The following is a 12,044-nucleotide window of genomic DNA, read 5'->3' on the forward strand; positions in this document are numbered from 1 at the left end:
CCTTGCTGGTGATGTGCTCCCTCCTTTACCAAAGGTGGCCTGCCTGTATCCGCCAGCTGCTAAGCAGCTTGGGCAGGAGGAGGACTTGTACCCTTCCTGCTTGAGGGATCCTGAGGGCAGCTGGTGTGTTCAGAGTGCTGGACTAAATGGACTTCTGGTCTGATCTGGCATGGCTTTCCTTATGTCCTTATGTTCTAAGGTACACTCAACCCTACTCCTCTTCAAAATCATCAAAATCTGTCAGCCTGCCATCTTTGGGGAAGTTCTATTTTCACCTCATTCAGGGTGAAAATATTATTTCAGCATTAGCTGTGTGTCTCCTACTATATACTGTAGATCTGATGTAAGGGCATATCAGACAGTGCAAAAAGCTTTCAAGTGAAATTGTGTAGTTCTTTTCGGTGGTGTCAGCTGGAGCTGCTACATTAATTGTGTGCTTCTGAAGATGCTACCAGACATGTTAACGACTTTGGTCCATCAGTAACTATACCTACCAAATGAAGAAAATGTATCATTTTATACCTCTTCCTTTGATTAAAGCAAATATATCATTTCTGTAATATTCTGTGCTTCTCCTCTTGGAAGGAGATAGTTAATTACATCAAAACACACACCTAACAAGGTGTTTCTGTTCCTCTCTCTCTCTTTCTCTCTCTGCTGTTCAGTAACCTCACTGTGGTGAAGTTTCCAAAGACGTACTTCTTTTTATCCTCTCAGAGCCTTTGTCCCTTAATTTTTCCAGTGCCCAGTCAACAAATTTGAGTGATGCTAAGCAGTTATTGTAACAATTCCAGTAAGTTCAAGACACAATATAGCTACATATATATTATATATCATACACTTGAAAGGTGTGTAGTATCCCTCATTTGTGCATATTATAAATGAAATCATTGCAGTCATATTGTCTGTAGGCTTCACTGGGGGAGCGGGGCTCTCATACCTGCATACACTCTGATGCACTGATAGCACACTTGAAGGGTCTTGCTACGTAGACCCACGAACAATGGGGGTCCCAACCACACCGGCTTCACATTTGGTCCCTACACATTTACCAAGATGCTTGTATAGCGCCCCTGTTTGTGAGTGTTAATGCTGCCAGTCTGGAATCTGCCTGCCTGACAACTTCATGGAGATTGGAAAAATGGGCAAAAATGGCCTGCTTACAACCCTGAACACAAGCACCAAGGTGCACGCAGTTTTCTGAAAGATGCTCAATCATGCATGAGCTTGTGTTCGCATTTGCAGAATGCTCTCTTTTTTGAGAAACACCCACTTTAAATCTTACATTTTCCAAGTGGGATGTAGCTTCACATCTTAATTAGTGGGAGCATGTGTGCATTTGTAAAAGGGTGAATTGTCCTGTTTGGAAACAATAAACACACCAAAAATCTAATTGTGTTTGTGAGAACAAAGCGTGAGTCAATGAAAACTCCTACTTAACCCGTACTCTGGACCAGGCTAGCGGGTGGAGAGTGTTGGTGAAAGCCCTAGTAGGAATGTGGCATTGTGGCCCTTGGGTCCAAATAACACAGGCATTAAGCATGTGGTTTGGCATTGCATGTATGCAATTTAATACATAAATAGCAAGACTGGGACCATGGCAAGAGGATTTATTAACTTCCTCCAAAACTGTGGTCCTGAAAAGATCCCCCTTTTGGCATTGTAAGAAAGTGCCTGTTGGCCTCTCAGATAGTGGGGCAACTAGGTAATTTCACAACCCAGACTTAATGGGTGTTTTTTGGGTGGTGGTGGAGGAGAGTTAGATGGCCATGTTTATTACTGCCGTGGTGAAATGGAGATTTAATATTGCTCCTCCTGCACTCTAGCTGCCATGCCATGCTTTTGAACTGCTTCTACCTTCTAATACTTTGGAGCAACAGCAAAATTGTTTGAAGAATTCATTTAAAAAAATACTCTGAGCATAAGCAGCTATTCAGGTTTGGCCACCATGGCTACAGCAATAGGGTGCTTGCTTTTCCCCTTGCTACTTTCTGGCTGGAAATTTCGGGGACCCAGGCCTGGAGGGCCTGGACTTTGATTCCAAGGTCAAGCTGCACCCCTGTGAATACCTACTTGGAGAGGCAATTTTTGGTGTGGGGAGTAAAAGGTTGATCCCACTCTCCTGTGGACCCAGTTCTGAAGGGGACTTTCTAGAAGCTGTTATTCATAGTTCCTAGAAAAGATACAGACCACCCCGAGTGGGTGCTTGGCATCATATAGGTTTAACCCCTGCACTAAATAACTGCAATGGAGTGATGCACACCTTGGACAAGGAGCCTTAACTACACAAAGCCAAGAGCGGGGGGACGGGGTGATGGCCTTCAAAGAGAAGCACAGTCATAAGCTAAAACAGCTAGTCAGCTGCACAACCAGTCCAATGCACAGTGAATCCAATGAATTTAATGTGGCTTGGGCTAAAACTCTCCTTATTCTAGACATACAGCTACTTTCTGGCCTTTTTACTCTACAATTGCTTCTGGGCCCCCAATCCACAGTGGGATTCTAGCATGGAGGGTGTAGACCCCTGGACTGGGGGCCTTTTGCTTACTCCAGAGTAAAGATGAAAAAAGACATAGCTGCTGAACATACATGTAAAATGAGGCCCTTTCTGGCGACAGCATATAATCATAAGGAGAGCCTTGCTTAATTGGACCAAAAATCCAACTGATCCAGCATTCTGCTTGCAAACATGGCTAGTGAGATGTTTCTGGGGACTTGAGAAGCAGGGCCCAAATTTCCTGTGCTAGTGCTAGGGCACTAGCACAGGAAATCAGTTTTATGTCTTCCTCCTGGCTATAATTATGAAGAGTTATTTTTTCACTTTTTCTTAAATAAAAAAGAGTATGCAGTTAAATACGGGTTATTTATTTAATGAAGGACTAATGGAGATATAGGCTTATGAGTTGGCAGACATTTGCTCTGGATGCACCAGACTCTACAAGAAATATGCGATAGGCCACTCATTGAGTTTGCAGGACTTTCTTTATGGAGGACCTATGGAATATCCTGCCCCTTCCCTCCCATGTCAACAGGGGCTCCCTCTCTCATCCCCTGCCCTCTCTGCCCTGGAAATGACCCCTGCTCAACCAGGGATGGCTGCTTTGAGCAAGCAGAGGAAGAAGTGCCAATGCCAGAGAGGCCAAGCTGTGTGGTGCTGTTGGGCTTGGCAGCGATTCAGAGTCATGACCATTGTGCCTGTTATTAGTACCCAGTTATCTCTCCCGCTCTGTTTTTTATTTTTGCAACATTTCTAAAATGTCAGTAATGATATAAAATTCCTAAGACTTATACACAGATGTTAGGTATGAGCTGCTAACAGGCCACATTCTCCACAAAAGCTGTTGTGGAGATGCTGTTGTGGGAAATTGGCAAGAAGCACCCAGCTTCCATGCTTATGTTGGGTTGTAGGGCACTCAGCCCACTGCTAGGTCTTGTGAATGGGTTCAGTGGACCATTTGAAACCCACCAAAATTGAGAGATGCTGGAATCAGGCATGAATTGAACCAGCACGTAGCCCATTTCCCTTTGCTCCAATTAGCAGCTGACTCTAACCCTAGTTCTGAGATCAAAGTCTAAAAGTATACATGTGCTTTATTAATCAACTGTAAGTGGAGTGCAGTCATTAAACCTATAATCACCTAAAAATGGCAGTTAGGAGAACATACTGGACCATCTATTCTAATATTGTCAACACTGAATAGCAGTAACTTCCTAGACTTTCAAGCTGGATTCTTTCCTAGCCCTACCTGGATTTGCTGAAGATTAAACCTGGAGCCTTCTACCACTGAGCTACAGGCCCTAAAGCATTCATATATGCCATTCACAGAGTTGCCTGGATGTCACAGAATGTTAATGAACAGTCTGACTTCTACTGAGGAAGGAATCCTGGAATGCTGACCACCACTGGAGATGTCCCGGCAAGATGGCAGGTCCGTTTGACTTGGATGTGTGTGTATAGGGAGTGGGGGGGACCTCACAAAGGGACTAAGAATAGGAGCAGGGGACTTGGATGGAGGGCTGATGGCAATGGAATCAAAAGAATGGAAGAGCGCAATGGAGAAAAGGAATCACACAGGACCCTGGGACTGGAGGAAGGGGCTGGTGCAGCATGGAAGGGCTGCAAGAAAAGGTGACTGAGTCTTCCCCACTGATTTACAATGACCGATCTGTTTGTAGGATGTTGGTCACTAGTAGCCAATAAATAAGCCATCTTCTATCCAGCTGGGGAACCTGCCATGCTGTTCTCTTAGAAGTAAAAAATACATCCTTCTTCTTTAAACAAGATGTGCTTGAATATAGGTTGGTTAAAGCCCTGGTACAGCTGCTGAGATGAGCACAGATACTCATTCACACCTTCAGAATTACTCCTCACAGCTGCTAGCCAAGGAGCTGGATGCAGCTGGTGGCAACCCACCTAAGCAGCTCAACTATAGCAAGGAGAAGGAGAGAAGAGGAGCAACTGCATCCGTGGGAAGAGGGACCGAAAAGAGACTGTGGGAAGAGGAAAGAGCATCTCAGTCCCACGATGCAGAAAGTGGAAGGGGAAATCATGCAAGAGGGAGGAGAAAGGGGAAAAGAAGTCACCTGGCGATCCTCCATTCATGACGAGTCAGGGGAATTACAAGAGGAAGAGAGATGTGGAATCTGGGTCTGGAAAACTAGCAATAGTGGGACGTATGGTCACAAGAGTTCCAGCTGTTTATCAAATTTCTCTGTGGGAGAAAACTTGAAATCCAAGTCATATATCTGACCTTTTCTTTTACATCCAATGATGAGGTCCAGCTAACAGGCACCTCCGAATTCTAGACCAGAGTGTGATTCAATTTATGGGGTGGGTAGAGGAGAGCTATTATTTCCTTACATTATCAGATTGGTCACCTCTCGGCAATTTGAAAGTTCCCTTAAGAATGAGGCGAGTGGGAGACACTTCCACTGCAAAGTGCTGCTGGTGGAGTTTTGAGAACATGCATTAGCTTGCTCAGACAATGCAAGGTGACAGAATTTAATGTTGTTAACTGCACATGGACCTATTCCACTCTAAAAGTAATTTCCCGCCGTTGAGCAGGAGCTTTCTGCATTTTTCAGTTGCGGGGCGTGCTGAGTCTTTAGGCTCTGTACTTGCAGCTGTCTTATGCAGAAATCTGTACTACTTCTCTGAATTATCAAAAGTCAGTTTAGGGGTGGAAATGTTCCTTTTTAAGGATTTTTTTTTTAAAACAGTGACTTAGATTCAGATTAAATCATGCTTAAAATAGACCTGTTGGAATCAATGGGTGTAGCCATGCCCTACTTGTCCATTGTATTCAATGGGACAACTCTAAGAAGCGATCCTATACATGTTTAGACCAAGAAAAGTCCTACAACTGCCACCATTACACAGAAAGCTGGGAGTTGTAAAACATTTTTTCAGTCTAAATAAGCCTTAAATATCACCCTAGACATGTATAGGATTGCACACTAAGTGTACACTGGAGGTTTATTAAATGTATTTATGCATTGGTATATATGAAGTAATTATTCACTAAACAGGTGTTTGCTGCTGCTTTCCATATTCCCCACCCCAACCCCAAAATTACAGTTATTACAGTTTTCAGTTTGTGGTTGAATATCACTTTGGGCACCTTTTTGATCAGACATTTATTTATGTGTTTTTGGTGAAATAACTATGGTTGCAAACCTGTAACAACTTTTCTTGCAGGTAAGTTTCACCGAACACAGTGGCAAATTTGCTTCTGAGTAGACATTGATAAGATGGTACTCTAAGACAGCAAATCCTACAATTGTTTGCACACCCATGCACAGACACACAATCCTTCAACTCACAATATTCTCCAGTTGTGCAAGGCTTGCTGAGGAATGCTGGAAGTTTTAGGACTGTTTTTCCATTTGGGATGCATAGGATTGCTTCTTAGAAGTGGCAAATGAATAGAATAAATGGTTTCTATCAACTGGTTGAGAAGCCATATTTTGATATATGAAAGATCAGCCTCTAAAACTGTGCTATAGAACTCTGTCCAGAAATCTATGGAAAACCTTTTGCCACTTGCAGGAAAACAAAGCTGAATGAACAACGAAAGCTCTTTGCTTTAATTAATAAATAAGGAAAATATTCCCAAGTTTCTGGAAAATCAGTCCACCAGGCTTTAGAATTGCAACTTCATGCTACTTTTTGGCTGCTCTTTAATGTCAATGGCATTCTTCTCCCACCCACCCAGTAGAACAAGCCTCAGGCCACTAATTGTTGCAACCCTAATATGTGAAGTGCCCTCACTGATGGAGCACAGAATAGTATTTGTGTTCAGTCACAAAATTACGAATGGTGATGGGGATCCATGGCACAGACAGAGTGCACCACATGGCCACCAGTTACACATAACGAATGATCATCCATGTGGCCAAAGCCACATTTGATTGCTGGCGGAATATTTATTAATGGCTTTCTTGAGTAAGATAACTCAAATAAGATAAAATAAGAAATGATCAAATGGAAAAAAATACTTCCCCCCTTTGCCTACCCTTTCTAAGTCTTCGAAACATCCAAAAGAAATTAATAATATTCAGCATGTGCTTGCAAAATCTGTGTTACAAGATTACAACCTAACCTAACACAACTGGAATAAAAGTTCCGCTCTGGAGCATATAGGACATATTATGGTACAGTACAGTATCAAGTTGTATTGGCTTCACCTTCATCCAAGATGTAGTTGAGTTTTATGACTGTGCTGATAAAGTCGCCAAGTTCTACAAAGTCTGCAGTGACAATGTTGATACCGCTTTCACCTGGTGTCTGGGTCCGGACCCATTGCATCATGGCAGGGAGAGCTCTATGGAAGGAAAAGGAGAAGGGTTACCATGAATGGAGGTGGAGGAAACAAGACCAGTTGTGACAGATGCAATTGACTTGGTCAAGAAGAAGAAGAAAGTGGCATTTGTTTTTCTAGGTGCAGAAAAGGATTTTGATAATGTGTTTTGGCCCTTTTTAATGAAAACTCTTCAGTATTTAGACTGTGGTTCAGGTTAAATGAATTGGATTCAAGCAATGTATGCTGAAAAACATGCTAAGGTTTTAATTAATGGAGTGTTAATGGATAGTTTTCCAGTGGAAACAGGAACACATCAAGGGTGTCCTTTATCACTTCTTTTGTTCCTCCTTGTATTGGAAATCTTAGCTACAAAATTAAAGCTTTAAAAGTGGATGGAGAAGAATACAAACTGAAATACTATGCTGGTGACATAATTTTGACCATTTTAAATCCACATCAATTGATAGAGTAAATAATCAAATTGAAATAAGTGGATTTTATTCATGGTTAAGATTAATAAGATTAATAAGAAAAAAAGAAAACAAGACCAATATTCTGAGGTGGGAAGGTTTTGCTATAAGCTATTTGTTTTCTCTGCCTTTTGCATCTGCCTACATTTCCTGTTGCACACGGCTGGCAAAACTCAATAATTTCCAAGGGCATTTAGCAGCGGTGTTGCTATAGCCCTAGAGCTTATTTCCCATGAAAACAAACCAGGGTTGGGTGAAAGGTGTTTCTATTTACATGTAAGTTGGCTAGGAGGAGGGGACATCATTGCTCAAGCCAGGGAAGAAAAGGACGGCAGGGTAAGGGAGCTGAGCAACCCCAGACAAAATGAAAAAAAAGAAGAAAAAAGGTCCGCCAGGGCAGTGGGCAGGAAAGCATCTCTGGACATGAGCACGCTCTCCTGCCTCTAAGCAAGACAGATGCATCTGAACTGTTTGCTAATGTTTGCATGCTATTTCTCAAATAAAAGGCTCCAGTTAGACTCTGAACCAGTTTTGTGCAGAAGAAAACCTTGCAGACCCTTGCAATGGAAAGCAAGCCAGCATGTGGCTGCATTAGGATTCCATGGTTATGAGAATGAGCCAAGGTTCCCTTGGCTTTGCACTCCTTCTCCTGGTGCTCCTCCAGTTTGGCTATGAATTGATCAGGAATGGCCACAAACCTTTCTCCTACTCCAAGGTTCCTTCAAAATAGGCTACCAGTATGTAGGCAGCCCTGTACTACCTGTGTTACTAAACATAATTAAACTCCTCCCCAAACCAGTTGCCATGTCAGAATAAGATGAATTATTCACCCTAGATCCTGGTCATACCCAGGATTTTATTTTGAGAAATCACTACTGCAAAGAAAACCCACTTTTACTTCTTTTTATAAAGATAATAGCACAACAGTACTAAATGCAAGGCTTAAACATTCACAAATTCATACCCTTACTGCATTCAACATCATCTTACGTTAAGGGGTCTAAAACTAAAATCCTGTCACATTGCCCATAAGCCCCAAAGCTCAGAGGCTTGGAATCCCTCTCTGTAGATTGTGAAGACTAATGGAGGCAATCTTTGCCTTCCAGTGGGCATAGCCTGTATTATGGCTAAATGGGCTTTTTTGCCATCTAGCTGTGATATCCTGCAGAGGAAGAAAACAGGCTGGAGAGCTTCAGCATGCCTCATGCCCCAGCCTTTCTGGTCTCCCCACTTCCCCTCCTCCTTCCTACCTACTGAGCACTTTTGCTTACCCCTCTCCCTTTCTCAACTTTGGAAAGCAGCCACTGTGCTTCCTTCCTTGTCAGCTGTGATGGGGAGAAAGAATAGAGCCCAGGTTCTCAGCTCTGAGGATCCTGGCAGTTCAGATCTCCAGCTCCAACCCTGGCTCTGGGAACCTGAAATATTCTATGGCCCCTCAGACAGTGTTTGGGGGTCACTGTATTGCCCCCTATGCAGAATGATAGCAATGTCCATCTCAAGTTATAATCAGCATGATGGTTACCTGGCTCATTCGGCAGGCAATTAAGCTGCAATAACCCTCCTTGAGGTAACTCTCAAATTCCCGTTTCCAGAATCCCCTTTATGAACTCTTTTAAGACTATTAAGCACATTTATTGTTTGCACTTTGTGCATTTTTGTTCACATTTCCAAGTCTCTGTTTCTATTTTAAATCAACACATATAAATAATAGTGTTGAATTTCAAACAGCTTTTCAAGATTGGTACTTGTAATTACAGACATATAAAAACATTTCAGAAACTCGTGACAAGTTACAGGAGTGTTTGTGACACAAGAATTAGTTCTCTGACTTCAGTCTGTGACTATGTCTCCTCAAAACACATCTATTCATGATCTGCAAAACTCCCCCTTATTTTCTTATCTAACAATGTCCTTGGCTTATCATCAACTGAATTATTTCACAGTTATGGTTGTTTTTGTGCTTGTTTTCACACTCCTTTGAGGAAGATGTTACTATAAGCCTAATATGGGTGCAAAACTAGGTTCCTACTGCCTGGAGTCCTTTTTTTTTATCAGTAAAGACAACTTTAATCATTAGCATGTCAAGAAGACAAATTATGCTTCATGAGCTCTGGGGATTGCATTTATTAATTCAGAATTTTCTTGGAGGCATTTCAGTTTTGAATTTCCTAATTTTGCAACAGGAGTAAGGTGGTACAAATATGAAGTTTGCCTGATTAGCCACACATATTGCCTGAACAGTTATTCGTAGCTAATCTTAACTCTGACTGGTAAGGAAAAACAGCTTCATTAACTATGATTTGAAGTCGGCTTCCTCCCACTAACCATAGTTAAGTTTAACCACTATCTGATTCAAAATGAAAGTGAAAGTTTCCCTATTCTTTCCCTCTTAGCTGGGCTGGAGGATAGCGGAGGCAAGCCTATTCAATGCTGAAGCGGGGCTACCACTGGGCACCCACTTTGAATGGGAAATCTGCTGGATTCCCTGGTTTTCAGCTTCCCGGATTCAGGTCTGCTTTGCAGCAGCCCAGAGTCCAGGTTCCTGCAAGCACAGCCCAGATTTCCAGTGTGCTCAGCAAAACTCAAGCCACATGTGCTGCTTAGGTAGCACCATAATTGGCTACCTAGGAATGGGGGCTGGTGCCCCATCCCTTTTTCCAGCATGTTGCTGGTGGTGCCAGTGGCAGCAAATGGGGAGGGAGGTTGGCCACCAGGAATGACAGCTGAGGAGAGTTCCCAGTTGTGCAATTGGAGGTTTGTAAATACCCATGGACTTCTTCTGGGCTTGGCTCTATTCCTTAGACAGGGACAATCACCAGAAGAAGTCCAAGGGAGGGGTGTGAACTGGGTTCCAGAGAGAATCGGCACATCCCTCTACTGGATGCCTCCCCAGACCTGGAACCCCTCTGAATGAAGAGTTGCGCAGGCTATTTCCTTCTTGGTCGGTTGACAAGCCTATTGGTCCTACTTCTGATACCGAAGGTACAAAACAACTCCAAACTGGAGGTAGCAAATGCCATTCTAAGTGCGCAACAGGGAGGCCAACTGGCCGCCATTGCCAAATGTCTCCTTTAATTAACTCTGCACAACATGCAAATGGAGAGCATCTTTGCCCTTCCGCAGATAATGACTCAACGTCCCAGCCACAATGACAACTCTGAACCCTTTTCCAGAGTTAATGGAAGTGTTCCGACGCTGGTGTCTTTGATGGAAGTCCGCCAGTGTGTGTGTGTTGCTGGTAAGCATACAAAACATGTTTACCCTTCCTTAGAACTTCCACTCTCTGCATGCCTCAAACCTCTAATCAACCTCATTAAGCATTTTAGCCTGGGAAAATGCAGGCCCTGCTGTGCAACAGCTGCCCACTTGGCTGATGGCTTTCTGAAGCCCAGAACAGCTACTCTTTACGCCCTGGCATTAGCAAACCCCTTTTGGTTGCCCGGAAAGCGGGTGGGGAGGGCATGAGAGCAGATCACGAGCCAAACCAAATGTGCTTCTCTTTCTCAGTATAAAATCCTGCAGGAAGCCAAGAAATAGATTTCACCTGCCTTTGGTAAAACAAAGCAAGATCTTTTTATTCTTGTTGGAACAAGCCTGGTAGCACCTTGAGATTAACACATTTCTCCTGGCATTTAATAGACAGGAGGCATGAGGTGTTTTAACTTCACATTGGCAGATTTGCATATACACGCCTGGAGTGAATGTAAACTGTATGGTCAGAAGGGGGACGAGATGCCAAAAATATAGATATGTGATTACCTTAAAGTGTTGCTGTTCCTAAAGCATTATTGAAAGGATTTCAGGGAATAGATACTAATGTGAAATTGCTCAAATAAAAGAGATTCAATCCTGTTTCTTGTGCTTTGAATAAGGACAATGATATCTTTGTTTTTAGGATCGGGGGCTGGGGCATGTTCAGCTTAGAAAAATGGTAGGGGAGTCATGATAGAGATGGGAGTACAGAGGGAGACCTTCCTCTCCCTCTCCCATAACACTTGAACCCAGGATCATCCCATGAAGCTGATTGGTGGAGGTTTAGGACAGATAAATGGAAGGACTTCGTTATAGTTAAACTGTGGAATTTGCTGCTATGGAAAGTGGTGATGGCTGCCAATCTGGATGACTTTCAAAGGGGACTGGACAGATCCATGAGGGAGGAGGCTATCAGTGACCTTGCTGGCCAACTGCTTCTGCCTTCATGAAGGGTGGCCTGCCTGCATCCACCATTGCTGAGGAGCTTGGGCAGGAGGAGGCCTTGCACCCATCCTGCTTGAGGGATCCTGTGGGCAGCTGGCTTGCCAGTCTGTGTACACAGCACTGGACTTAATGGACCTTTGGTCTGATCCAGCATGACCTTTCTTATCTTCTTAGTCATACCATGTAGGTTCATCAACACATCATTACAATTAATGTGTTTTTATTTCAAGAGCAATTAAAAACATAAGAAGACCAAGGTCCACCTAGCATAGCATTCTGTTCACATTGGCCAAGGAGCTACCCACAGGTTACCCACAAGCAGAGGAGGGTGATGTGGGAGGATTGCAACACCTCCTCTTCTCAAATGGTCCCCACTGCAATTAAGCTTCTGAAGCCAACCAGTAGCCTTTTCTTTCCAAGCCCATTGCAGCATGTGGCATTGGCTGCACCCAGGTTTGGAGGCTACCCACAAGGAAATACAGCCTTCCAGTGAAAAGGGTTACCTGCCCTCAAGGCAGACTCCTTGCAGGGAGAAATGACAAAACAGCAGACAGTTTCTTCAATGGAGGGACTG

General features: G+C 43.4%; 1 protein-coding gene across 2 annotated transcripts in view; it reads right to left on the reverse strand.

The window, feature by feature from the left end:
• The window catches only part of PLCXD3 (phosphatidylinositol specific phospholipase C X domain containing 3), a 139,285-nt gene that overhangs the window by 29,446 nt on the left and 97,795 nt on the right, over positions 1 to 12,044 (reverse strand). For both annotated transcript variants that reach the window (XM_044446600.1, XM_044446599.1), the window contains exon 3: positions 6,688 to 6,824. In XM_044446600.1, coding sequence (XP_044302535.1) covers positions 6,688 to 6,824 — 137 coding nt within the window. The remainder of the gene's footprint in view (positions 1 to 6,687; positions 6,825 to 12,044) is intronic.

This window comes from Varanus komodoensis, unplaced genomic scaffold (assembly GCF_004798865.1).
Source record: "Varanus komodoensis strain SLA01 unplaced genomic scaffold, ASM479886v1 scaffold5, whole genome shotgun sequence".
Classification (NCBI taxonomy): Eukaryota; Metazoa; Chordata; class Lepidosauria; order Squamata; family Varanidae; genus Varanus; species Varanus komodoensis.